Source organism: Rhinoraja longicauda, chromosome 5 (assembly GCF_053455715.1).
Source record: "Rhinoraja longicauda isolate Sanriku21f chromosome 5, sRhiLon1.1, whole genome shotgun sequence".
Taxonomy (NCBI): domain Eukaryota; kingdom Metazoa; phylum Chordata; class Chondrichthyes; order Rajiformes; family Arhynchobatidae; genus Rhinoraja; species Rhinoraja longicauda.
This window is the reverse complement of record NC_135957.1, coordinates 23,306,568-23,334,373: the sequence shown is the minus strand read 5'-3', so window position 1 is coordinate 23,334,373 and position 27,806 is coordinate 23,306,568. Positions and strand designations below refer to the sequence as shown.

The window sequence follows — 27,806 nt, the reverse complement described above, 5'->3', positions numbered from 1 at the left end:
CAACGAACTGGCCTCCACTGCCTTCTGAGGCAGAGAATTCCACACCTTCACCACCCTCTGACTGAAAAAGTTCTGTCACCCCGGAGGGAATGTCGGTCTTCCCAATGGGAATATCTCCCCTGACCATTCCCAGACGGAACATTGGTCCCCTGACCCTTACTGGAGGGAGTGCTGTTCTCCCATTGGGAATACTGCTCCACTGAGCCTCTTCACAGGGAATGTTGGTCTTCCCAGTGGGATAGTTGCCCCCCTGACACTCACTGGAGGGGGTGGGGTAGGGAAGCTGCTCTTCCCAAAAGGAATGGTGCTCCCGACCCACTACAGAGGGAATGTTGGTCTTCCCAATGGCAATATTGTGCCCCTGCCCCCCCCCCCCCCCTCCCGAGGCGGAATATTAGTCTCTCCTTTAGGAAAAGTGAATCGTAACCCACCAGAAGATCTGATAAAGGGCCCGACCCGAAGCGTCACCTATCCCTGCTCTCCAGAGATGCCGCCTGACCCGCTGAGTTACTCCGGCAGTCTGTGTCTAACTTTGGTATAAACCAGCATCTGCAGTTCCTTGTTTCTACCCAGGAGGGAATGTTGGTCTTCCCAATGGGAATTTTGTTCCCCTAACTCTGGGAATGGCAGTCCCAGAGAGGGAATAATGTTGTCAGTCAGGCGCCGCCCGCCGGTGAGTCAGGAGGGGAGGAGAGGGGAGGAAAGGGGAGGGGATGAGAGGGGAGGAAGAGGAGAGGGAGAGGAAGAGGAGGGGAGGAAGAGGGGAGAGGGAGAGGGAGAGGGAGAGGGAGAGGGAGAGGGAGAGGGAGAGGGAGAGGGAGAGGGAGAGGGAGAGGGAGAGGGAGAGGGAGAGGGAGAGGGAGAGGGAGAGGGAGAGGGAGAGGGAGAGGGAGAGGGAGAGGGGATGAGGAGGAGAGGGGGAGGGGAGGGGAGGGGAGGGGAGGGGAGGGGAGGAGAGGGGAGGAGAGGAGAGGAGAGGAGAGGCGGAGGAGAGGAGGAGGAGAGGAGGAGGAGGAGGAGGAGAGGAGGAGGAGAGGAGGAGGGGAGGAGAGGAGGAGGAGAGGAGAGGAGAAGGAGAAGGCTAGGCTAGTGGGCTGGGCTGTTGTGGGGCTGTCCCGCCCGCTCTCTGGCTTCCGCGGTACCTGTAGTGAAGCATTGCGCTGTGCCGGGCGGAGGCGGAGGCGGAGGCTACTCGGGCCGAGAGGCGAGGCGCTGCTAGCCCGGACCGTCCCATCCCGGACCATCCTATCCCAGCCCAGCCCGGACCATCCCAGGCCAGGCGGAGATGCTGCCGAGGCTGGGTGGCTGTGGCCCAGAGCCGGGCTCCTGCCAGCGCTGGCTGTACATGAACAGGTCAGGTGTGGGCTTCACCCTGCTGGCGCTGGCATACCTGCTGTACCTGAGCTGCGGAGCCCTGCTCTTCTCCTCGCTAGAGTTGCCCTACGAGGACAGTCTGCGCCGGGAGCTGAAGCTGCTGAAGAGCCAGTTCGTGCAGGACAACCCGTGCCTGGACCCGGACACCCTGGAGCGCTTCCTCGCCCGCGTCCTGGAGGCAAACAACCATGGCGTGTCTGTGCTGAACAACAGCAGCGGCAAGTGGAACTGGGACTTCACATCGTCGCTCTTCTTCGCCGCCACCGTCCTCACCACCACCGGTAAGGTCTCCGCCTTCCCCTTCCCCTTCCCCTCTCCCCACCTCTCCACTTGTTACCCCCTCTCTCTCTCCCCTTGCCGCTCCCTCTCTCTATCCCCTTGTTACCCCCTCTCTCTATCCCCTTGTTACCCCCACTCTCTCTCCCCTTGTTACCCCCTCTCTCTATCCCCTTGTTGCCCCCCTCTCTTATCCCCTTCTCTCTCTCTCTCTGGGCTAAAGGGTTTGTTCTTGTGATGTTTAGTTCTCTGTATGCACAGACTGGGTAATGGGCAGATAGGTGGCGGATGTAGTTTAATGCTAAGAAATGTGAAACGTTGTCTGTCAGTAGGAAGAATGAGAAGAGGCAGCGTTAACCTGAAAGGAGGAAAGGTATGGAGAGATCAGGGGGAGGCGGGTATTTGAGTGTTTGTGCATCGTTCACTGAAGAGGGCAGGTGGAAAAAGAGGATTGAAAGATCGGTCGCTGGACCCTGGATGTGAACACAGAGATACAGAGCAAGGGGGTCACACTGAACCTTTACCGAGGTCTGGTTCGGCAATGACGTGGGTGTTGCGGCCAGTTCTGGAGATCACACTCTGGGGAAAATGTGAAGGTTCTGGAGATGGGGGGCAGTAGAGAGTCGCCAAAATGTAGAGCAAAACACAAACTGCTGGAGGATCTCGGTGGGTTAGGCAGCAGCTGTGGAAGGAGAAGAACAGAAGATGTGTTTCAGGGTCGGGACCTCAGACAGAATCTTGGCAGTGATGAGGGACTTTAGCTTGATGGATGTACAGGAGAAGCCGAGATAGACACACAATGCTGGAGTAACTCAACGGGTCAGGCAGCATCTCAGGAGAAAAGCAATAGATGACACTTCGGATCAGAGCCCTTCTTCAGACTGGAGAAGTTCCTTCCTACACCTGAGAAGGTGAGGTTGGTCTCTTTGGAACAGAAGGTTGCAAGGATATCTGATACAAGATTATAAGATAAGACTTGACAGAGAAGAACAGTTCCAATTGAAGGTTGGGAACTAGGGAACGGAGAATGAAAGTGATTGTCAGAAGAACATTAGCTAAGAGAAGGATATAGTTCTGCATAGTTCGGGTGTGGAATGGGCTGCCGTGGGTAAGACTGCAGATTGAAGGGTAGCATTCAGGAAGGAGCAGGTTAGCTGGTGCAAGAAGGAGGGTTTGCAAGGCTGTGGCGTGGGACTGACTGGATTGCTCTTGCATTCGACCAGTGTATGCACTCAGTAAGGCAAACCGTGTGCTGCAACCATTATCAGGGTGTTTATATGATGTTTATAGTATACAATGCACAGATGTATGGTTCAATGTGGGGCCTTGTGTTTATACAGTGTCAAAATGTCTCTTTAAAATAGACTGTGCATATTAGTGATGTACACAGTAATACACCTGTATAACTTGCGTGCAACTCTATGTATTGTATGTGTTTACATCGTATGCAACATGACGTGCCAGTGGAAAAATGTTTCCACGTTGCAAATAAGGTGACTAATCAGTTGCTTGGGTGGGGAGACAAATCTTGGCGAGGCTCCACTCTCTTTCACAATAGTCACCGGAGTTCCATCACATTCCAGCTGAGTAGGTTTCGGTGTGAGGCTTCAGACTGAGAGCTGTCTGCCCAGTGGCTGCTGCCCTCCATCTGTGCTTGGGCGCGGAGGATGTGAGGAACAGCCGAGTCAAACCAGGCTGTCATTCAGTGAGCAAAAGGAATGGGAATCAGTAGATGAAACCAGTGACTCACTCCTGAGGAAATGAGCAGTCATTTAGAGCGGGGCTATAAACAACAATACGACAAACTAAAACTAAGTATCACTCCATCGGATGCATCTACAGTAGGTACTGTCTCTAGAAGGTGACATCTATCATTAAAGATCCCCACCATCTGGACAGTGCCCTCTTCTGTCACCTTCAGGTAATGAGTACCGAAGCCTTAAGTCCCACACCACCAGGTTCGGCAACAACTTGTTTAGTTTAGCTTAGTTTCATTTATTATTGTCACGTATATTGAGGTATAGTGAAAAGCTTTCTTGTTGTGTGCAGTCCAGTCAGTGAAAAGACTATACGTGATTACAATCAAACCATCCACAGTGTACAGATACAAGATATGAGAATAATGTTTCATGCAAGATAAAGTTTGATAAAAGATAGTCCGAGGGTCTCCAATGAGGTAGAAGGTAGAACAAGACTGCGCTCAAGTTGGTTCGGTTACCTGATAACAGCTGGGAAGCAACAGTCCCCGAATCTGGTGTGCATTTTCACCCCCCTGTACCTTCCTGTCTGATGGGAGAGGGGAGAAGAGGGAGTGACCGAGGAGACACTCGTCCTTGATAATGCTGGTGGCTTTGCCGAGATAGTGTGAAGTGTTGATAGAGTCAATGGAAGGGGGGTCGGTTTGCGTGATGGTCTGGGCTGCGTTCACAACTCTCTGCAATTTCCTATGGTCTTGGATGGAGCTCTTCCCAAACCATGCTGTGATGCATCCCGATAAATTGATCCAATGGGGATGAACTACATTCTAAGGTTCTAGAATCGACCTGTACGATCCTAATACTACCTCAAATGAAACATTATGGATCAACCCCGTTCACCTCCCGAGAACTTATTTCTATTTTGCTTTTGCACTAATGTCTTGTTTTTGCACTTTTTTTTTCACCATCGTGTAGAATTTATGTATAATTATCTTTTTGCGTGTTGTCTGAGTCCATGTGTCTGTGATGCTGCTGTTGCAAGCAGGATTTTATTGTACTTGTACCTCACCATACTAGTGCATAAGGCAATAAATACGACTTGATTTGACTTGAGTTGCTAATCTAGTCATTAGAGCAGTGGGATTTTCTTGCGGCATTCCATCAGTTATCAGGCATTAGAGAGCGTTAATGCCTACAAGATTAATGGGCAGCACAATGGTGCAGCGGTAGAGTTGCTGCCTTGCAGCGCCGGAGACCCGGGTTCAATCCTAACTATGGGTGCTGCCTGTACGTTCCCCCTGTAGGTTTTACCCGGGATCTCCGCTTTCCACCTACACTCCAAAAACGTACAGATTTGTAGGTTAATTGGCTTTGGTAAGTTGTAAATTCTCCCTAGTATTTATAGGATAGTGTTAGTGTGTGGGAGATTGCTGGTCGGCATGGGTTCAAGTGGGCCGAAGGTCCTGTTTCCATGCTGTATCTCTAAAACTAAAAGATGCTCTGGGATGTCCCAAGGCCGTGGACAGGAAAGTGACGTTTTTTTCGTTCCCTGCCACCTCCTCTCAATCCAGTTGGAGCTTTGGTTTGGCGAGGAGCTGGGATTTTCAATCACCAGTCTTTGCTCGGTAAATAAGGATGTGTTAAGCAAATTTATTCTGTTGACAAATAATCCCAGTTTCTGCCACACCCAATCCAGCCCAAGACTCCATTGTGTTTACGTCCGTGTAGTTTACAGTTGTGTCGGTTCAGGTTTTGAGTGAAAGCTCGTTGGGCTGTGAGCTCTCTCTGCCTTCACAGAACGGAACAGAGCAACAGCCACGATTGCCGTGAAAACTGAATGTTCACTGCAGTCGGGCAGTGCTGCCGTTCCCTCTGACTCCAGTTCAATTTGAACTGTCTGAAGTTCTTCATCAGTCTGAAGAAGGGTCTCGACCCGAAACGTCATCCATTCCTTCTCTCCAGAGACGTTGCTGCCTGACCTGCTGAGTTACTCCAGCATTTTGTGTCCATCTCCACTTCAGTTCAGATTATTGTCACATGTACCGAGCAGGGCCGTCTTAACGCATGGGCCTGATGGGCACTTGCCCGGGGGCCCACGAGCATAGGGGCCCCATGCTGATCTGTGTATGTTAAGTGACTTGCAATAAATAAATACTACTTTAAAAATGTAGGTTCAATAAGTGCTTTTTTCGCAACATTTTCGGTCCCTAAGTGCTTCTCACAGCGATCTGTAAGTGCTTTTCGCAACAATGTAGCACCCTAAGTCCATCGCTGTGCTTTTCGGTAAGTGCTTTTCGCCGGCACGACAGGGGGGGGGCTGGTAGGGAAAGGGGGGTGGGGGAGAGTAACGGTAGGGGCCCCAGTACACGGCTTTGCCCGGGGGTCCATAATGCTGTAAAAATGCTGGTACCGAGGTGCAGTGAAAACCTCTGAGCTGCATCTCCACGCCCTCTCTGCCCTCGAGAGAAGTGTCTGCCCTCCATCTCTGCTTTGGCACTGAGGATCTGCGGTAACAGCAGAGGCAAACCAGGCTGTTGTTGAGTGAGCAAAAGGATTGGGGATCAGTAGATGAAACCAGTGGCTCACTCCTGAGGAAATGAGCAGTCGTTTATAGCGGGGCTATAAACAACAATAGCACAAACTAAAACCACTGTAAATATGCCTTAAGCATCTGCAGTAGACACTGCTGCCCTATAACCTACCGCTCAAACCCCATTCCGTGCCATCTCCAAATGCCCTCCCCCGCCGACCCGCCACCTTTCACATCAGAGCAGCCGCTACCCATCCCAACAATATTTCCCTGCTCCGAAGCTCTGGCCCCTGTCCAGGGCCCTCAGTGTATCATTCCCTTCCATCCCTGGTCCTCCTCCGGCCCAGCGTCCACCCCCCCCCGTGTTATTCTTGGCCCCCCACCCCCATGGGGGAATCTCAGTCTCCGCCCCTTTGGCAGTCGTGCCTTTGGTCACCAAGGTTATCAGGATAACAGCTGAACCATCCTACCGCAGCCAGAGAGCTGTCCTGAACTACTATCTACATCATCGTGGACCCTCAGACTATCTTTGATCGGACTTTACAGGCTTCATCTAGCACTAAATGTTATTCCCTTTATCATGTATCTGTCTACTCTGGAGGGCTCGACTGTAATCGTGTATTGTCTTTCCTCTGACCAGTTAGCACGCAACAAAAGCTTTTCGCTCTACCTCAGTACACGTGGCAATAAACTAAACTAAACTGAGTTTAAGCTTCTCTCCCCAGGTGAAGACTGTGTCCGCTAACTCTGGTTCAAAGGTTCCAGGGATGTCCATGTGGTTAATGGCGTTTTGGTTGATAAAGCAATGACCCTGTTCTTCTCTGCTCAGCTAAACCACTATTTTCATTTGCCACTATTTGCCTATGTTGCTTGGCAATGATGTCACTGTTGAGGAATGCTGACCTCACCTACCCGGTTCTCACCTGATCAACATGAAGCTTTCTGGTCCACAGGGCTCCTGTAACCTGGCCAAGGCTCCCTCATTGTATTCCCCGAGGTGACACGGTGGCACAGCAGTAGAGTTGCAGCCTTACAGCACTTGCAGTGCCAGAGACCCGGGTTTGATCCTGACTACGGGTGCTGTCTGTACGGAGTTTGTACGTTCTCCTCGTGACCTCCTAGTTTCTTCGGTTTTCCTCACACATTCCAAAGACGTACAGGTTTGTAGGTTAATTAGCTTGGGTTTGTATACTAGGTATATGTGTAAATTGTCCCCAGTGTATGTAGGATTGTGTTAATGTGCGGGAATCGCTGCTCAGTACGGACTCAGCGGGCCGAAGGGCCTGTTTCCGCGTTGTATCTCTGAACTAAACTAAAAGGGCCGATCAAAAGACGGGCTGGAAGTTGGTGGTTCAGTTCCAGAAGCAATTAAGTGAAAAGTAAATCATATCTTGTATTTAACCTGACACATCCTGCCATCCCCGATGGGAGGAGTGTATCGTGGCACTGGAGAAAGAGGTTCCCCAAACTGAGATATCATAATCATAAACCCTCAGGAAGGTTGACAAAGACTGGGACCCTTCCACGGGAGAGAGCATGTTTGATAGACACTGAAAGGGAATGATCTGGTGAATGAGTGTGGAAAGAGGAATGACGGGATAAGGGAGAGATAGAGGGGAGATAGAGGGGAAGGAATGGGTGAGGAGTGAGAGGGGAGAAGGGGATGTGCAGAGAAGGGCCCTGCAGCAGCCTGGGGGTCGCCTGGATCGGACGCCTCTCATAGGTTCTAGGGTGCGGACTGGACTTTGAAAATGGTGCCAAAACCTGGTGGCTCTTGCATGCTGTTTCGGTGAACTATTTCTGTCCACTTTGTTAATTGGGGATTGTTTATTTTTGGTATGGCAATACTTTATTGAACTGTGTGCAAGAAAATAATTTCACTGTGCATTTGCACATGTGACAATAAAGCTGCATTGACCATTGCCTTTGAGTACATTGCACCTTTGAGTGGAATTGATAACCAGTGTGAGGTTTTGTGCCACAACACCACCATTTCCCTGGCTTTGTCTGTGATCGGTTATAGGTTTATATATCCCGGCTGTGTCTTCGACTGACTTTGTAGCACGGCAGTGTCTTTAAACTAATCTTTAAAAAAATCAGTGGTCCTGCATTACACAACTAGATTCAATGTAAGGAGAAGCAAGAAACTGCAGATGCTGGTTTACAAAAAGAACACAAAAAGTGCTGGAGAAACTCAGCATGTCAGGCAGTATCTCTGAAGAACATGGATAGTGATGTTTTGGGTTAGGACCCTATTTAAGACAAAGACACAGGCAGATGCTGGAATCTTGATCAAAAAACAAAGTGCTGGAAGACTCAGCGAGTCAGGCAGTGTCTGTAGAGTGAATGGACAGATGATGATTTGGGTCCAGACCACTCTTCAGACCCGAAAGTCACAGGTCAGGGCACCAGCAGGCTCTGAAGTAGAACGTAACAAAATGTGCTGCCTGGGAGGCTGGAGACTGGATGATGGTAATCTGTGTGGAATAAGATGCTGGCTGGTTTCTTTATTAAACATGCCAAGTAAACGTACAAAACACCTGACTTCAGCAGGTGAGCCAGAAGGTTCAATCCTAACGTGTAGGAAGGAACTGCAAATTCTGGTTTACACCGAAATTAGACACAAAATGCTGGAGTAACTCAGCAGGACAGGCAGCATCTCTGGAGAGAAGGAATAGCTGACGTTTCAGGTCGAGACCCTTCTTCAGATTGAGAATCAGGGGAGAGGGAGTCTAGAGATATGGAAGGGTGAGGTGTGAAAATGACAGATCAAAGCAGACACTGTTGATTCCTTCTCTGCTGCCTGTCCCGCTGAGTGACTCCAGCATTTTGTGTCTATCTTTGGTTCAATCTTAATGTAAGCTAATGCAGCAGCCATTTTCTGCACAGCAAGCTCCCTCAGTCGGCACTGTGATAATTGCCCTGGTGACGTCTTTAGTGATTATTAGTTTAGTTTAGAGATACAGCGCGGAAACAGGCCCTTTGGCCCTCTGAGTCTATGCCGACCAGCAAACCCCACACATTAACACAATCCTACACACACTAGGGACTACTTACATTTATACATTTATACATTTATACATTTATACCAAGCCAATTAACCTACAAACCTGTATGCCTTTGGAGTGTGGAAGGAAACCGAAGATCTGGAAGAAAACCCACGTGGTCACGGGGAGAACGTACAAACTCCGTACAGACAGCACCCGTAGTTGGGATCAAACACGGGTCTCTGGTGCTGAAAGCGCTGTAAGGCAATAACTCTACCGCTGCGCCACCGTGCTGCATATTCATGGAAATTGTGGTAAATGCAGAGTGGCACAGCACAGAAACAGGCCCCTTGGCCCAGCTCGTCCCTGCTAACTGTGGCACCTATCTTTGCAAAACGCATTTCCCTGCATTCGACCTGTTTCACTGTACGTCTTTCCTACCTGAGTATCTGTCCAAATGCCCTTTGAAGGTTGTAGTTGTGCCCACTGCCACCACCTTCTCTGGCAGCTCATTCCAGGTAGTCACCACAGTCGGCATGGTGGGGAAATGTACTGCTCAGGTCTCTGTCGGTGCAGTGATGAACATCGGCTGTGAACGAGTGCCAGGGGATCGATTCCCTTCACCCTGTTGTAACGACTCATCTGCAAGCTGTCACATCTGACCTTGCAACAAACAGCTGTAAAGATACCAGCCTTTGGCCAATCGACTGCCTGCACCTCCCCTCCTGTGGATTTATCTGACCCACCCTAAGCTTCTGGGCATCCCAGACAGTGTTGCACGTTTGAGTACTGCCCAGATCCATCTCACAGGCTCGTTTAGTTCATAGCTTGGGTTCAACTTAACTCTGGTACCCAAAAAAAGACACCATGTGCTGAAGTAACTCAACAGCATCTCTGGAGAACATGGAAATATGCACAGATGACGTTTCGGGGTGAGACACTTCTCCAGACTAATTGTAGAAGGAGGGGAGAAAGCTGAAAAAGAGGTGTGGATGGGACAAAGTGGCAAGTGATAGGTGGCTACAGGTGTTTTTTTCTCCAGCACTCTATGTCCTTTTTTGTAAACCAGCATCTGCAGTTCCTCACGTCTACATAACTCTAGGACCAGTTGTTCTGAAAAAAGTTGGTCAAAAGCAAGGAGCCAGCTGCAATTGGTCCATGCAGTGGTGTTTTGAGTAAGAAGCATGGTCCAGTGTTGAGCTAAGCTACATTCGGCGATGTCAGGACAAATGTCAAAAGCTTGCTGAGGGGAGATTGTTTTGGGGAGCAGCTTAAAGAAGGAGAAAGGTTTCAGGCTGAAGCTCTGGCAACGGTTGTGGAACAGTTGAACAATGAACTAAATCGTCACTGGAGCAGTGAGTGATTGCAATCTGTGTGTTGTTCTCTCCTTCCAAACACTGGTTCAATATTCTGCATTGTTCAAAGTGTAAGCATGCCAATTAAACCAGATGAGGTGGATTTTTATTTTGCATTCCAAGCTTTCTATTCCTGGCAGAGATGGGTATCGCATTGTTGCTGTTCCTTGACGCAAGGTCAGATGCAGAGATGTGGATCTATTTAGGGACTACCCGTTGGCTGTGGCGCGGTGTCGGAGTGGAATGGCTCACTTCAGTGATGAGGCCATCTGCTCCAGCGAGAGACCTGCCTTGTTTCCAGTTCCTTGACTGCTATCAATGACAGAGTTGTAGATTCATTGCCCACGGTGGAGAGCTAAGCAGCAAATCCAGGCTGACATTGTGCACAATCTAGGGCTTAGAGCAATGGATCAGGTGGCCTAACTGTATGCTGTAAGGACTATCTCATGTAGGTAGGCTGAATGCATAGAGTCATAAAGTGTGGAAACAGGCCCTTCGGCCCAACTTGCCCATGCCGGCCAACATGCCCAGTCTACACCAGTCCCCCATGCTTGCATTTAGCCCATATCCCTACAAACCTATCATGTATCTTTCTAAATGTTTCTTAAACATTGTTATAGTACTTGCCTCAACTACCTCCTATGGCACCTTGTTCCGAATATATACCACCCTTTGTAAAAAAAAAAGGTTCCCCTCAGGTTCCTATTACATTTTCTCCCTCCCCTCCTCCTTTTTTGTCAGATGTACAGGTTGAAAATATCAAATGGATCTGCTTGAAGGGCAGTTTGCAATTCAGCAGGGAACAGTGATCTGAAGAGTATTAACTGTAACAGTTGACAAAAACTAAGAGACTGGTCTTAGAAACATAGAAAAATAGGTGCTGGAGTAGGCCATTCAGCCCTTTGAACCAGCACCACTATTCAATATGACCATGGCTGATCATCCAAAATCAGTACTCCATTCCTGCTTTCTCCCCATATCCCTTGATTCCTTTAGCCCTAAGAGCTCAATCTAACTCTCTCTTGAAAACATCCAGTGAATTGGTCTCCACTGCCTTCTGTGGCAGAGAATTCCACAGATTCACAACTCTGGGTGAAGACTATTTTCCTCATCTCAGTCTTAAATGGTTTACCCCTTATTCTTAAACTGTGACCCCCTGGTTCTGGACTCCCCCAACATCGGGAACATTTTTCCTGCATCTAGCCTGTCCAATTCTTTAAGAATTTTGTATTTGTCTCGATAAGATCCCCTCTCCTCCTTCGAAATTCCAGTGAATACAAGCCCTGTCGACCCATTCTTTCATCATATGTCAGTCCCGCCATCCCGGGAATTAACCTGGTGAACCTACGCTGCACTCCCTCAATGGCAATAATGTCCTTCCTCAAATTAGGAGACCAAAATTGCACACAATACTCCAGGTGTGGTCTCACCTTGCTCCTAAACTCAAATCCGCTCGCAATGAAGCCCAACATGCCTTTGGCTTTCTTCATGGTCGGTGTGGGCTGGATGGGCTGAAGGGCCTGTTTCCGTGCTGTATCTGTAAACCATTAGAAGCGATACTCACGGTGGTGTTTTCCTCTTCCTGCTGTAGGTTATGGCCACACGGTTCCTCTCTCTGATGGTGGCAAGGCCTTCTGCATAATCTACTCAGTCATTGGCATCCCCTTCACGCTGCTCTTCCTCACCTCGATGGTGCAGCGGGTGGTGGTGCTGGTGACCCGGCGGCCCATCCACTACATCCACACCCGCTGGGGCTACCGCAAGCAGAGCGTCGCCCTGGTCCACGCCCTCCTACTGGGGCTGCTCCTCATCCTCTGCTTCTTCCTCATCCCCGCTGCCGTCTTCACTCAGCTGGAGAAGAACTGGTCCTTCCTGGAGTCCATCTACTTCTGCTTCATCTCGCTCAGCACCATTGGTCTGGGAGACTATGTCCCGGGGGAGGTTGTGCACCAGAGGCTACGCGAGCTGTACAAGTTGGCAATAACCGGTGAGTGCTGGGCCGGAATAACGGCGGGAGGTGGGCGGGAATAACGGCGGGAGGCGGGCAGGAATAATGGTGGGAGGCGGGCGGGAATAATGGTGGGCTGTGGGGCTGATGCAATGCAGATGTTTAGAGGGAGCACGAGTGGGTGCAAGTTCATAGGTTCACTTACTGGGTGCAAGTTCATAGGTTCAAGGCCAGCTCTAGAAACCTGAGTGCACGACATAAATGTCGATGGTAGACCCAAAGAACCGCACATGCTGGTTTATGTAAAAATATACAAATATGTGTTGGAATAACTCAGCATGTCAGACAGGTGAGATATTTCTGGAGAACATGGGTAAGTGACATTTCTGGTCAGGACCCTTCCTCAAACTGATGTAAATGTACATGGGTTGGTTAGTAGGTTTGCAGTGGACACCAAGATTGGTGGAGTTACGGACAGTGGAGAAGGCTGTCAAAGTGTAAGCGGGATATAGTTCAGATACAAGTATGGGCAGGGTAATGACAGGCAAAGTTGAATCTGATCAAGTGTAGGCGTTGCAGTTTAGGAGATCAAATGTTAGAGGAAAGTACGTAGTTAATCGCAGGCCCTTAACAGCATTGTGTCAGAAGGAACTACAGATGCTGGTTTATACAGAAGACAGACTCAAAATGAAGGGGTAACTCAATGGGTCAGGCAGCATCTCGAGAGAAAAGGAACAGGTGACGTTTCAGGTTGGAACCCTTCTTCGGACTTCATTTGCTCCAGCATTTAGTGTCTATCCCCTAACAGCATTGATGTACAGAGGGATCTTGGGTTTCAAGCCCATAGTTGAAAGAGGCAACACAAGTAGATAGAATAGTTAAGAAGGTGTATAGTATTCATCGGTCTGTGCAGTGAGTGTAAACTTCAGGAAATTGTGGTGCAGCTTTATAAACATAGAAACATAGAAAATAGGTGCAGGAGGAGGCCATTCAGCCCTTCGAGCCAGCACCGCCATTCATTGTGATCATGGCTGATCGTCCCCAATCAATAACCCGTGCCTGCCTTCTCCCCATATCCCTCGATTCCACTAGCCCCTAGAGCTCTATCAAACTCTCTCTTAAATCCATCCAGTGATTTGGTTTCCACTGCCCTCTGTGGCAGAAAATTCCACAAATTCACAACTCTCTGGGTGAAAAAGTTTTTTCTCACCTCAGTTTTAAATGGCCTCCCCTTTATTCTAAGACTGTGGCCCCTGGTTCTGTACTCGCCCAACATTGGGAACATTTTTCCTGCATCTAGCTTGTCCAGTCCTTTTATAATTTTATATGTCTCTATAAGATCCTCTCCCATCCTTCTAAACTCCAGTGAATACAAGCCTAGTCTTTTCAATCTTTCCTCATATGACAGTCCCGCCATCCCAGGGATCAATCTCGTGAACCTACGCTACCCAGCCAATTAACCTACATACCTGTACGTCTTTGGAGTGTGGGAGGAAACCGAAGATCTCGGAGAAAACCCACGCAGGTCACGGGGAGAACGTACAAACTCCTTACAGTGCAGCACCCGTAGTCAGGATCGAACCTGTGTCTCCGGCGCTGCATTCGCTGTAAAGCAGCAACTCTACCGCTGCGCTACCGTGCCGCCCATTGATTGTAATCATGTGCCATGTAAACTCTAAACTAAAAACACATTTCATTCATTCGTTTCTCCTTATTTTATAACTCTTTATTATCTTTTCATCTCTGACCTGGGGTGAAGGAAAGAGCGTTCACGTCGCGGCCCTGTTTCCACCAATCGTTACCAGGACACACATTTGATTTTGCTACTCTTTTTCTCTTAACATATCTAAAGAAGCTTTTACTGTCCTTCTTTATATTCTTGGCCAGCTTCCCCTTGTACTTCATCTTTTCAGCCCGTATTGCCCGTTTTGTTACCTCCTGTTGTCCTATGAAAGTTTCCCGATCCTCTGGCTTCCTGCTACTCGTTGCTGTGTTATACATCTTTTCTTTTAGTTTTATTCCATCCCTAACTTCCCTTGTCAGCCACGGTTGCCTCCTACTCCCAGAATCTTTCTTCCTTTTTGGAATGAAATGATCCTGTATCTTCCGGATTATGCCCAGAAATTCCTGCCATTGCTGTTCCACCGTCATTCCTGCTAGGATCCCTTTCCCTTCGACCTTGGCCAGCTCCTCTCTCATGCCTTCATAGTTCTCTTTGTTCAACTGCAATACTGACACTTCCGATTTAACCTTTTCCCTCTCAAATTGCAGTTTAAAACTAATCATATTATGATCACTACCTCCAAGCAGTTCCTTTACCTCGAGTTCTCTTATCAAATCTGGTTCATTGGACAACACTAAATCCAGAATTGCCTTTCTCTGGTAGGCTCCATTACAAGCTGCTCTAAGAATCCATCTCGGAGGCACTCTACAAACTCCCTTTCTTGGGGTCCAGAACCAACCTGATTTTCCCAGACTACCTGCATATTGAAATCCCCCATCACCACAGTGGCATTACCTTTTTTACATGCCAGTTCTAACTCCTATTGCATCTTACATCCTACATCCGGGCTACTATTTGGAGGTCTGTAGATAACACCAATTAGTGTCTTCTTGCCTTTACAATTCCTCAACTCAATCCACAGTGACTCTACCTCGTCAATCCCTATGTCTTCCCTCGCAAGGGACTGAATTTCATCCCTCACCAGCAGAGCTACCCCAGTGCCTCTGCCCACCTGCCTGTCCTTTCTATAGGATGTAAAACCCAGAATATCAAGTTCCCAGGCCCGATCCTCCTGCAGCCACGTCTCTGTAATCCCCACAATGTCATATTTACCAACCTCTAACTGAGCCTCAAGCTCATCTGCTTTACTTCTTATACTTCGCGCATTCATATACAATAATTTCAATTCCTTACTCATTTCACCCTTCACATCGATCCCTATTACACTTGGCCATACTCTCCTATCCTGAGCTTTCTTTCCCGTTAATTCTGGGGTCATTAGCTATCCCTTTACTCTCTTTCCCTTTAACTCCACCCTTGACTATCCCATTTGACACCCCCCCCATCCCCTTATTTAGTTTAAAACCACCCGTGTAGCAGTGGCAAACCTGCCTGCCAGAATGCTGGTCCCCCACCTGTTAAAGTGCAATCCGTCCCTTTTGTACAATTCCCCCTTACCCCAAAACAGATCCCAGTGATCTAAGAATCTAAATCCCTGCCCCCTTTAGTTAAGTTGCATTTGGAGCATTGTCTGCTGTTCTGGTCATCCAATTGCAGCAGAGACATAGAGGCTTTGGAGAGAGTACAGAAACATTGTGCATGAACGTTGCTGGATTAGAGGTTTTAAATACAAGGAGTCATGGAGCTATACAGTGCAGAAGAAGATGCACCAAGGTGAATCTTGCCTGAACGTGTCCCAGCCTGTTTTCCCAAGGTCTTCAATCAGCCCAGAAATGATTGCTAGTAAAAAAAATTCATATACAAAACACCCACAAAAACACGTAATCACACACACAAGTGGATCCAATTTTTTGGCATGTATTATAGAGTCATACAGCGTGGAAACAGGTTCTTTGGCCCTACTTGCCCATACCGACCAACATGTTTTGTTTAATCCAAATAATATACAAATATGGTGAAACACTGAGGCTTCAGCACAGATCCCAGGGGAGAAGCATAGTAGCAGCTTGCAAATTTAGTTCACACCCATTATCCATATTCTCTGCCCCTACCTGCTGACCAAGGTCACTTGGTGACCTCCACTGCCATATGCTCTTATTTCTGTGAATGCTCTCTTCTGCGAGTTGCAAGTGTTCTGTTAGTCCATTATAAATAGCATCCATGGATATTGCTTTATCGTTCACAGTGCCGACCTCAACAAAGAATTTGTTGGGCAGGACTTGCCCCGTACAAATCCCCTCCAACGTGCTCTGGGCCAGCTCATTTTGTCAAAGTACTAAGTCGGTTTGTTCTCGACACCAAACAGAAAGACGCTTGGCCAAATCCGAGATTGGCAATCTCCGCCGTGATCTCTGTAATGGTGCAAATAGCATGGCATTTTATTTAAATATTTGTGCTTGGACAGCATGTGGTTCAAGACCCTGGAGCACAGGCGCCAACGCCACAATGTGGTCAAAGAGGGCAGCCACGGACTCCCCAGAACAAAGACCAGAGCCCTGTGGAAACTGTGGAAGGATCTGCCTGTCACAGATAGGCCTTGTCAGTCACACAAGGACATGTAACCACAATGAAAGATCCCCCTCTCCAAGCAGGACAATGCCCAGCCGCACCATCATCTCCCTTAGATGGGCGGATGCCAGATATAATTGTGCTTGGAATGCAGGAAGTGTTGACAGGATTGATTTATTGTCCATCCCCTGCTGAGGTGAGGTTTCTTCCCCGGGAGCTTGGCACATTGAGGCAGGAGAGAGGGTGCTTTTGCCATAATAACAACACAGAAGAAGGCCATTCGGCCCATTGATTCCACGCTGGTTCATTGGGAGACATCCCATTAGCCCCATTCCCTTGCATCCTTATTTCCCTGTACACAGACAATTGCCTGAGGCTTGGTGCAATTGGACCAGTGATTGCGAAACTGACGATTCTAATGGTGAAGAAAGGGCTAAACAACCTTGAATTCTTCAATCAAGGACCTGCATTGGAAGGATTATTTTGTGTCAATGCAGGATCAGAACAAATGAATCGGGACTGGGAGTTGTTCGCATGGTCCCTCGTGCTTGCTCCGACAATGTGATTCTGAGAATGTGACTGAAGTGATCAAAACTCTGTCAAACTTTGACTTAAAAATATTTGAAGGCATTCTTTGGGGAGGAGTGTTCCAGTGGTACTCGGTCCTCAGCGAGAGTAACAATTCAGCACACCTCTAACTATTTTGAAGCACTGACCCCTGTTCTAGATCCTCCCACATGGTGGCACAGCGGTAGAGCTGCTGCCTCACAGCGTCAGAGACCCAGGTTTGATCCCGACTACAGATGCTGTCTGTACTGAGTTCGTACATTCTTCCCGTGACCAAGTGGGTTTTGTCCGGGTGCGCCACTTTTCTCTCTCATCCCCAAAGACATGCGGGTTGGTAGGTTAATTGGCCTCTGTAATTGCACCTAGCATGTAGGATGCGAAGGTGGGATAACATAGAACTAGTGTGCGGGCGATCGATGGTCCACTTGCACTTGGTGGGCAGATGGGCCTGTTTCCACGCTGTATCTAAACTAGAGCGAACATGATGGGAAAGGGAAGAAGAGGGAATGGCTGGGGTGAGACTCGTCCTTAATTATGCTGGCGGCCTTGCTGAGGCAGCGTGAACAGTAGATGGAGTCAATAGAAGGGAGGTTGGTTTATGTGCATTTATTTGTACCTAAAAATAAATAACACGTTCTCTCTCTCTCTCCCTCTCTCTCTCTCTCTCTCTCTCCCTCTCTCTGTCCAGTCTACCTCATGATTGGTCTCACCGCTGTACTCGTTGTCCTGGAGACCTTCTGCGAGCTCCAGAAGCTGAAGGAGCTGAAGAGGATCTTCTACCTGAAGAAGGACAAGCCTGAGGATGAAATCAAGATCCTGGACCACGATCAGCTCTCGTTTCCGTCCGTGGTGGACTCCGTGCCCATTGGCCGGGAGCAGCACAAACTCAGCGAGCCCTTTGTCTCAGGGCCGAAGGCCCACCCCTTCACAGAGGACCTCGGCAACCGGTGACTGCTCCCCGCCCACCCTCAACCCCACGCCTCAGAGCACATTCGCATGTAGTTAGCATAGGGTCTAAAGCTATCTGCCAGCCCAGAAGCCAAATCATATCATGTCAAGAAATTGTAAAATTAAGTCTGCAAATAACTAGGAGAAAGGACTGTGTACATTCAGGTCATGGAAGACTCCAGGGGGTAGGTTCAAGAGTCAAGAAGCATCAGGAGCGTTTTATTGTCATAATGTCCCAGACAAAACAATGACATTCTTACACAGCAGCAGCAGCACAACAGAATGCAATGGGCTCATCACTTCGAATAACCCAGAGTGCAGCCCTCCCCTCTCGTCAATTTCACAGAAAGAGCCCCTTCCACCATCTCCCCCATAGCTTTGATTTTAATGTAGAAACAAGGACCTGCAGGTGTTGGTGTACACAACAGCACACATATTGCTGGAGTTACTCAGTGGGTCAGGCAGCATCTCTGGAGAACATCAAAAGGTGATGTTTTGGGTTGGGACCTTTCTTTAAGCTAGTCTGGAGAAGGGTCACGGCCTGAAACATCATCTACCCACGTTCTCCAGAGATGCTGCCTGACCTGCTGAGTTACTCTAATACTTTGTGTCTGTTTGATTTTAATGTTTGGGCTGATGAACAGGCACATGAAATTCTCTCTGAACTAAAGAGAAGTAAAATTTTACCTATTTGTGAAAATAATTCTGATGAAATTACGTTGACATTTTTGGTGGTGAGTGGTCAGCTGCTCGTGTTGTGCAGACCAGCACTTTCATCTGCAGTCTCCACACTGCTCAATGCCCAGCACATGGTGCACCCTTCCATTGCACTGCAGCCTCCACCCTCCAGGGCAGGCTCTCATCTGGCCTGGTTTCTGATAACAGCCTGCCCTGCAACATGCAATTGGCCCACTTTCACAGCTGTTCAGGTGCAAAGCCATCCTTGATCTGACCCTCGCATCCTAGCTCTCATTTCATTTTTCTGATTTCCTACCGCTGCACAGGACTTCTCCTTTGAGTTCCAAGAAGAGTCCCAACCCATAACTTGATTTGGGCTCTTGATTAGTACGAGAGTCAGGGATTATGGGGAGAAGGCAGGAGAATGGGGTTAAGAGGGAAACATAGATCAGCCACGATTGAATGGTGGAGTAGACTTGACGGGCTAAATGGCCTAATTCTGCTCCTAAAACCTATGAACATGAAACATCCTTTTTCTCCAGAGATGCTGCCTGCCCCACTGAGTTACTCAAGCACTTTGTGTATCTTTGGTACAAACCAGATCTACTGTTCTTGGTTTCTCCATTTAATGTTTTGATGGTCTGAACCGTTTGCCGCTTCTAAACCCGATGGGAACAAGGGAACACGAGAGGACCATTTTATGGAGCCTCGTCAGTTAAGGCATAACTCCATGATCACTCTACTCAGACTGCACTGTGCACCCATGCTGGGCCTAGATGAGAGACACCCTCTCCATCTGCAATATAACTAGTACATTCCCTTTGGTCTGTTGTCACAATTACCTCAGCTGGTTTAATTTTTCCCAAATTTTAGCCGGTTTCCTTTTAGTGAATGGTGTGCGTGTACTTGTGACGGTTCCTACCTATCGTGCTCCTGCCATCCCGGGCTCCAACATTCCTGACTGCACTGTGTGTATATCTTCATCAAAAGGACTACAAGCAGTTCAGGAAGGGGGAGCTCATCACCTCCATCTCAACGGCAACGCATGCTATGCCAGTGATGTTCGCATTCTGCAATAGAAGGGAGGTATAGAATTGATTTTTAAACCATCACATCTACTCCCTGGTGACATGGAAACTGGAGTTGCCACGGGGATTGGAGGAGCTCGGGAACTGGTGGGAATCGGCATGTTATTGGGAGTTTGGCATTTTTTTGTTTTAGTTTTTTCGTTTTGTTCAGTTTATTGTCATGTGTACTGAGATGCACATTTTTTAGCAAGCATTGCAATACAGCATTTTAGAAATACAGCATGTATTTGACAGCATGTGACCTGCGTGGGTTTTCTCCAATCGGTTTCCTCCCACACTCCAAAGACGTACAGGTTTGTAGGTTAATTGGCTTGGTAAATGTGAAAATTGTCCCCACTAGGTATAAGATAGTGTTAATGTGCAGGAATCGCTGGTCTGCGCAGACCCGGTGGGCCGAAAGGGCCTGTTTCCGCGCTGTATCTCTAAACTAAACTAAACATAAGCATGGAAACAGATTCCTCAGCCCATAGAGTCCATGCCATCCATGAGATTTATAAAATGTAAAGCTAGAGTCATACAACACAGAAGTGGGCACTTCGGCCCACCAAACCCCTGCTGGACATCAACAGTCTATTTTTAGACTCATCCTGCTCTAACCCATTATATCCTTTCCACATTCAGCTCGATTCCTCCCCAGATTGTACCACTCACCTACAACTCTAGGGACAATTTACAGCAGCCACTTAACCTGCCAACCCGCGTGGTTTCGGAGATGTGGGAGGAAACCGTAGCATCCGGGGGAAAGTCACACCGGTTAGGAGAAGAACCCACAAGCTCCACATAGAAAGCAGACAAAGTCAGGATTGAAGCCAAGTCGTTGGAGCTGTAAGGCAGCAGCTCTACCTGCTGCGCCAGTCTGCTGCCCCTACATTGAGGAATATGTTTAAAGGGGTGATGATGTGAGAGAACAAACTATAAGGCTCACGTTTGAGTTCAGCTGCTCTGCTATGAAGGAATAGTATTTATGTCTTTTTAATTTAAAAGAAACCTGACGAACTGTTGTCTGTGATCTAGTTAATGAACCTTCTCTGTTTAGAAGCCTTTCTACCTCGTTTGAAGATGTTTAAATCTAGAAACTCAAAAATAAAAGCGGAACAAGTTCTTGAGGATTGCTGAAACTGTTCATAATGCCGACCTCTGTGGGGACAACGAGTGCTGTGGCTTCGGGTTGGTTGTCACACACTGGGGATTAGTAGCCCTGAGCAACACTAGCAACACTAGCAACACGAGACACCATTCTGCCAAGGTCCCACTGCTGGGTTTTCAAACCTATCTTAAACACCTGATGGACCTCTCTTATCGTAGCGGAGTGCTGTGGTGGAATAAACATCTCCACCATCGTCTTGGGTGAGACCGAGACCGAGACCTCGCCGACTCTTCCTGCACCCTTTGGATTCTACAGAATTAATTTGGCACTTGTTTTGGGCAGACCACTTCCATTCCACTCTCTGTGGGACTGGTGGGAGTGAGGGACAGAATGAAAATGAACCACCACCTTGAGCCTACTCTGCTCTTGATCAGTGTCCAAGGCACCCATTCCCCACCCCCTTCCTCCCTCCCTCCCTCTGGTTTTACATTCCACTGCCCATCTTCCTTCCATCAGATTCCACTATTTGCATCCTTTTGTCTTCTCCACTTATCACCATTGGCCTCGGCTATTATCACCCCCCTTCACACCCCACTTAACTCATCTATCAATCACCCCCTCCTCAGCTAAATCCTCCCTTCACTTATTGCCAGTTCTTGCTCGACCCTTCCCCTCACCTCTCTCTATCTCTCTTATCTGTCCTCTCTCCCCCTCCCCCTCTACTCCATGTCTGAAGACGGTGCATAACCTCAAATGGTGCCTGTCCATTTTGCTCCACAGATGCTGTCTGACCTGTTCAGTTCCTCAGCACTTTATTAGCTCAAGATTCCAGCATCTGCAGTCTCTGTCGCTACTAAGAGCATTGCTGATCCTATCTTGACATTGGTACCATTTCCCCACTCTGTCCATGTGCTCCTTGACTCCCTTAGAGTCAGAGGGGTCTTAAGTGGACTTGGGTTTGAGGAAGTAAGCTGCACGTTGTAAATGAAGGCAGACTCTCTTCCTTGGTTATAGGGGTCCAAGTGGACAGCATCGAAAATAAAGGTGGAGACAATGCGATCCAGGTGGTTAGTCAAGTTTCAGGAGAGGCCTTTTCACTGGGCTACAGAGAAGACAGGGAACAGTATTAGGAAGATGTGAAGATTAACCGAGATGTCCCACTAATGTGGGGAGGCACAGCACATTTGTTGTTTTTATATTGTTACGCAACCAACCCGTTCTGATCGAACCCATCATTGTTGCTCTGTATGTTCTGTTGTGAAATAAAGCAGCTTTTACTGAATCAGATCAGATCAGATCTCTCATTGCCTTTATCAGTTTGCCTGCTAAACGTAAGCAACACTCTTAGCCAGGTTTGAAGGCAGTTCAAATAGTGGGTCAATTCTCAGATTTGATAATGGGGGATGATAATTGCAGTCCAGATGGGTTGTGTTCTCGTGCCATTAGATATTGGGGAATGTGGGCTGTGTTGGTTTGTGATGTGCAATAATCAGATGGTGAATGGGACCACAGCTGCTGGGCAGTGAGGGCAGGGAAGGGAGAGAGGTGTTCTCTGACCTTCAAATATCCCACCCTGGGTATCGAATGGGCTCAGTCGTGTTTTTGGTATTAGTTGAGGAATACAGCGCAGAAACGCCCTCTGGCCCACCGAGTCTGCACCAACCAGCGATCCTGTACACTAACACTATCCTACACACTCGGGACAATTTACAATTTTTACCAAGGTCAAACTAACCTACAAACCTGTGAGTCTTTGGAGTGTGGGAGAAAACTGGAGATCCCAGGTAAACCCACGCGGTCACGGGGAAAACGTACAAACTCCGCCCAGACAGCACCTGTGGTCAGGATGGAACCCAGGTCTCTGGAGCTGTAAGGCAGCAACTTTACTCTTTATTAATACCATATGTGCCAGGATGCAATGAGAAACATTGTTTTGCATGTTGTCCAAATCAAATCATACTGGATATGAGTACAACCTGTACAACAGGTAGTGCAGAGAAAACTGCTGAATATAGTGTAGCAGCTGCAGCCAATTTGCAGATAAACAAAAATGCAAGGGTCAAAATAAGGTACGTTGGGAGATTGCGACTGCATCCTTACCCCATGAGAGGTCCATAGAGTAGCCTGATAACAGCGGGGAAGAAGCTGTTCCTGTCTAGAGGTACAAGCTTTTGTATCCTCTGCCTGGCAGGAGAGGGGAGAAGAGGGAACGACCAAGATTGTGCGTGGTTCTTGATTATGTTGGTTGCTTTCCTATAGCAGCATAAGTGGAGATAGAGTCGATGGTGGGGGGGGGGGGACTTCAATGTGGTTGGACCAGAACAGATTATTTGTGATATATTTACGCCTTGGAATTTAAAGCTCTTGGCCTTGTGCACTTCAGCACATTAATACTGAGTGGAGCGTGTACAACGCCCAGTTTCCTGAAGCCAATGATCGGCTGCTGCTCCAGTATTATAGTACTAACTCCACTCAGTGGAGAATGGGTATCTAATGGGTCCAATAGTTTTATAGGCTCCATGTGGTACAGAATGGGTCCAATAGTGTTATAGACCCATCCCCACTCAGTGATATAGATTGGGCCCTCTCGTGTTATAGACTTTGTGTGGTATAGAATGACCCCTGTAGTGTTATGGACCCATCTTCACTCAGTGTGGTATAGAATGGGTCCAATGCTGTTATAAACCCAGCTGTGGCAGAGAGGATATAAAGTACTGTAGCTCCCAACAACATCAGGTGATCATTTTTACACCTTTTATTGCTCGGAGTTCTTTCAGAACAGGAGTTTAAAGCACAATGCGATGGGCGAGACTGCTTGTAATGCAACCTGGTTCGATACAAATATTTGAATGTAAAGAACACCCTTTGGCCTGGTCTTCCATTCAATAAGCTCTCAGCTCGCCACCTCTTCGCTCTCCTGCCCGTGACCTTGCCTACCAAATATCGACCTACCCCTAGGTAGGTGTGTAAAATCATGAGAGGAATAGATCGGGTAGATGCACAAAATCTCTTGCCAGAGCAGGGGAATTGAGGACCAGAGGACATAGGTTCAAGGTGATGGGGAAAATATTTAATAGGAATCTGAGGGGTACCTTTTTCACACAAAGGGTGGTGGGTGTATGGAACAAGCTGCCAAGGTCCCACTGCTGGGAGGAGGTTGTTGAGGCTGGGTCTATCCCAACGTTTAAGAAGCAGTTAGACAGGTACATGGATAGGACAGGTTTGGAGGGATATGGACCAAACGCAGGCAGGTAGGACGAGTGTAGCTGGGACATGTTGGCCGGTGTGGGCGAGTTGGGCCAAAGGGCCTGTTTCTACACTGTATCACTATGACTCTACCCTCACACCACTCACACACTGCCTGCACTGTCCCTCGAGGAGGGGAGCTCCAGGGACCGCACTGGCTGCAGGAAAACGTTTTGCCTGATCTCTGGTTTTAAATAGGTGACCTTTGCTGTGAGAACGTCACCCCCTAGATCCATAGGGAATGTCCTGTCCACATTCCCTCTGCTGCGAGCCCTCGGGGTCTCGGGAACACTGATGGTTGGAGAAGGACTAGCACGAAGAGCTACTGTCAGTGTGGTAAACACGTTGACATTTAAGGAGCGGTTGCCGAGGTGGAGGAGGAGATCGTGCAGCTCTTTATTGAAAGACTCCCACACCTTCACAAAGGTATGAAAGATCCATGATTGGCAGGGATGAGTCACAGTGTGGAGGTGGTTTGTATTCAGCCATTTCTAAAGACCAGGATGGGAAATGAGACCAGGGTGGATGGGACTGAGAGGAAGCAGCTGCTGCTTTCACTGGGCAGTAGAGAGAGAGGTGGGCAGTAATGGGGCAACTCCCTCCTGATTGCTGCCTCCTTGCATTGTACGGATTGTACTGTGCTTTCATCTCGCGCCTTGCTCCAACCACTCCTGTGCTCCCTCACCTCCACTGGCTTCTAGTTGACTTCCTCTGAGTTCATGATGCACCCAAGTCCATCAAAATGCCTCTCGGGCAACTTTGGCCTCTTGATCAGACCCAGGTTAATCGTCCCTCCATTAAATACAGTGCCATCCACTGCCCAGGTCACGGGTTCTGCAATCCACCACACCTAAGATGATCACACCTCTCTCTACTCTCCCCTCCCCGCTCCTCCCCACCCCATCAGTCAAGTGAAGTCAAGTTTATTTGTCACATACACATACAGTGTGCAGTGAAATGAAAGTTCACCCACAGTCCAGCAATAGAGCAATAAAAATAAGCAATTTCACACACAATCACAACCAACACAAAACAAAAAAAGAAACATCCATCCCAGTGAGTCTCCTCCAGTCACCTCCTCACTGTGATGGAAGGCCAGAATGTCTTTTCTCTCCCCCTACCGGCTTCTCCCGCGGTCAGGCTGTTGAAGTTTCCACGTTCCAGGTCCGCGGCGGGCCGACCCAAGCCCCGCAGATGGTAAGTCCGGTCCGCGGGCTCTGCGAACCAGAGCCCAGGTGGTCCCAGGTGGAGGCCGCCAGCTCCAGGTGTTTGGCCGATGGTAGGCCGCAGCGGGAACGGAGACACCACCCAGAAAACAAAGGTCGGGTCTACGTTCGGAAGAGACAATTTTACAGTCCCCCCCCCCCCACACATAGTACACAACCACAAAAAGACACTACATCACATCGAAACACTACAGTTAAGACAAAAAACAACAAAAAAACACAAAAGACAAACGGACTGCAGGCGAGCCGCAGCTGCTAGGGCAGTGCAGGCACAGAGTACTCCTTCCCACTCCTCTCTGTCCCTCCCACTGCTCCCCTCCCCACATCTCCCCTTCTCCCCTTCCCAGCTCTCCACATTCCACCCCTCTCCCCACTGCTTGCTTCTCCCTTCCCCACTTCACCCCTCTCCCCTCCCCACTCCTCTCCCCTTCCCACTCCATCTCTCCCCACTCCATCTCTCTCCCCTTCCCACTCCATCTCTCCCCACTCCATCTCTCTCCCCTTCCCACGCCATCTCTCCCCACTCCATCTCTCTCCCCTCCCCACTCCATCTCTCTCCCCTCCTTTAAGATGCTCCTAACATCTTTCATCCGCTCTTGCTCAATGCCCTAATCGACAGCTGGTGTCAGGTTTTCTTTTGTGCTCATGCCCTATTTCATGTCTTACCCTATTTCAGACACGATACAAAAGTATGTTCAGGTTGAGCCATTAAAAAGGTTACTCCAGCACTTTGTATTTTATTCAAGATTCCAGCATCTGTTGTTCCTTGTATCTCCATTTGAATGCAAAAGATTTGGTCATAAGACAAGAGTATTCAGGTCAACAACGTTTGGCCACAGAGGGAATATGCTAAAACAACTGTCAGGCAAATGGAGGCATCTGCTCGAGGAAAACAAGTTTAATGACACCGCCCATAGTTGGAAGAGTAGGTCCCAGGTTGTGGTCAGGTTACCATTAGTTGTAGTATAATGGGAGGTCAGGTCCCCAAATGGGAGGTCAGGTCCCCAGCCCAGAGTAAGGGAAACGAGAACCAGAGGACATAGGTTTAAGGTGAAGGGGGAAAGATTTAATAGGAATCTGAAGGGGTAACGTTTTCATACAAGGGATAGTGGAGGAGGAGGAGGTAGCTAAGGCAGGGATTATTGCAATGTTTAAGTAACAATTAGATAGGTATATGGATAGGACAGCTTTGGAGGGATATGGGCTAAATGCAGGCAAGTGGGACTAATGTAGATGGGATATGTTGGTCGGTGTGGGTTAGTTGGCCAGAAGGGTCTGTTTCCACGCTGTATCACTCTATGATTCTATGACTATGAATAAGAATAGATGCCTTTGATCGATGTGAGGGAGTAGATGTGAGGTAGAGACAGGGAAAGGTCAGATGTCAGGGGAGCGAGGCGGAGAGGTTAGATGTCAGAGTACTGGTGCAGAGAGATTCAACACAAGGGTATCTTGGTTTGGGGAGAAATTTGAAGGTGGTATAAAATAATACAACATATCGGTAGGGCACGCAACCTGCCGATGTTGGTTACTGATAGGGAAAGCGCTGACATGGAATGGGGTCTCAAGGGATCCGTAGTACAAACAATAGTGGTTCGTAATAAAAAGTAATTAAAAAGATGACAGAGAAAGGTTACGACCCAGAGCCACCACTGACTGAGCAATAGATTTGGTAGAAGGGACAAGGAAAAGTGAAGTATGACAAAAGGAGTAATTGGATTTCCAGCATTGTGAAGAACCAATAAAAAAAAGTAAAAATAGCAGCAGTAAAGTGAGCATAGGCCAAGGAAAGCAAGAAACAATGCTGGAGAATGGTGTAGGAAGGAAACGCAGATGCTGCTTTAAACCGAAGAGATGCAAAAAGCTGGAGTAACTCAGCGGGACAGGCAGCATCTCTGGAGAGAAGGAATGGATGACATTTCGGGTCGAGACCCCTCTTCAGACCGGTTAGGGATAAGGGAAACGAGAGATATAGACTATGATGTGGGGAGATAAAGAACAATGAATGAAAGATATGCAAAAAGTAACGATGATAAAGGAAACAGGCCATGGTAGTCAAGTCAAGTTTATTTGTCACATACACATACAAGATGTGCAGTGAAATGAAAGATCACCCACAGTCCAGCAATAGAGCAATAAAAATAAACAATTTCACACACAATCACAACCAACACAAAACAAAAAAAAAAGAAACATCCATCACAGTGAGTCTCCTCCAGTCACCTCCTCACTGTGATGGAAGGCCAGAATGTCTTTTCTCTTCCCCTGCCGTCTTCTCCCGCGGTCAGGCTGTTGGAGTTGCCACGTTCCAGGCCGTGCCGGACGGTGAAAGGTCCGCGGCGGGCCGACCCAAGCCCCGCGATTCGGGGCGGGCGAAGACGCTGCCGCTGCCGGAGCTCCCGATGTCGGCCCCCTCCCAGGGGCCTGCGAGCTTCCGATATCCCCGCGGCCCGCGGCCGAAGCCTCCGAAGGCGAGTCGCAGCCGCTCCCGCAGCGCCACTACAGCCTCCGAAGGCAGCCAATTCTGCAGATGGTAAGTCCGGTCCGCGGGCTCTGTGAACCAGAGCCCAGGTGATCCCAGCTGGAGGCCACCAGCTCCAGGAGTTT

At 48.5% G+C, this 27,806-nt stretch overlaps 1 protein-coding gene across 1 annotated transcript; it reads left to right on the top strand.

The window, feature by feature from the left end:
* Positions 1-1,082: 1,082 nt before the first annotated feature.
* On the top strand, positions 1,083-21,987 carry LOC144593478 (potassium channel subfamily K member 1-like). Its single transcript, XM_078399100.1, has 3 exons — positions 1,083-1,655; positions 11,811-12,206; positions 17,615-21,987. Exons 1-3 carry the CDS (start codon positions 1,286-1,288, stop codon positions 17,875-17,877), a joined length of 1,029 nt encoding a protein of 342 aa, XP_078255226.1. The 5' UTR covers positions 1,083-1,285; the 3' UTR covers positions 17,878-21,987.
* Positions 21,988-27,806: the final 5,819 nt, after the last annotated feature.

Coding starts and splice junctions, on each gene's coding strand:
- LOC144593478 (XM_078399100.1), top strand. CDS start 1,286: ATGCTGCCGAGGCTGGGTGGCTGTGGCCCAGAGCCGGGCTCCTGCCAG. Junction 1,656..11,810: donor CACCGTCCTCACCACCACCG/GTAAGGTCTCCG, acceptor TTCCTGCTGTAG/GTTATGGCCACACGGTTCCT. Junction 12,207..17,614: donor GTACAAGTTGGCAATAACCG/GTGAGTGCTGGG, acceptor CTCTCTGTCCAG/TCTACCTCATGATTGGTCTC.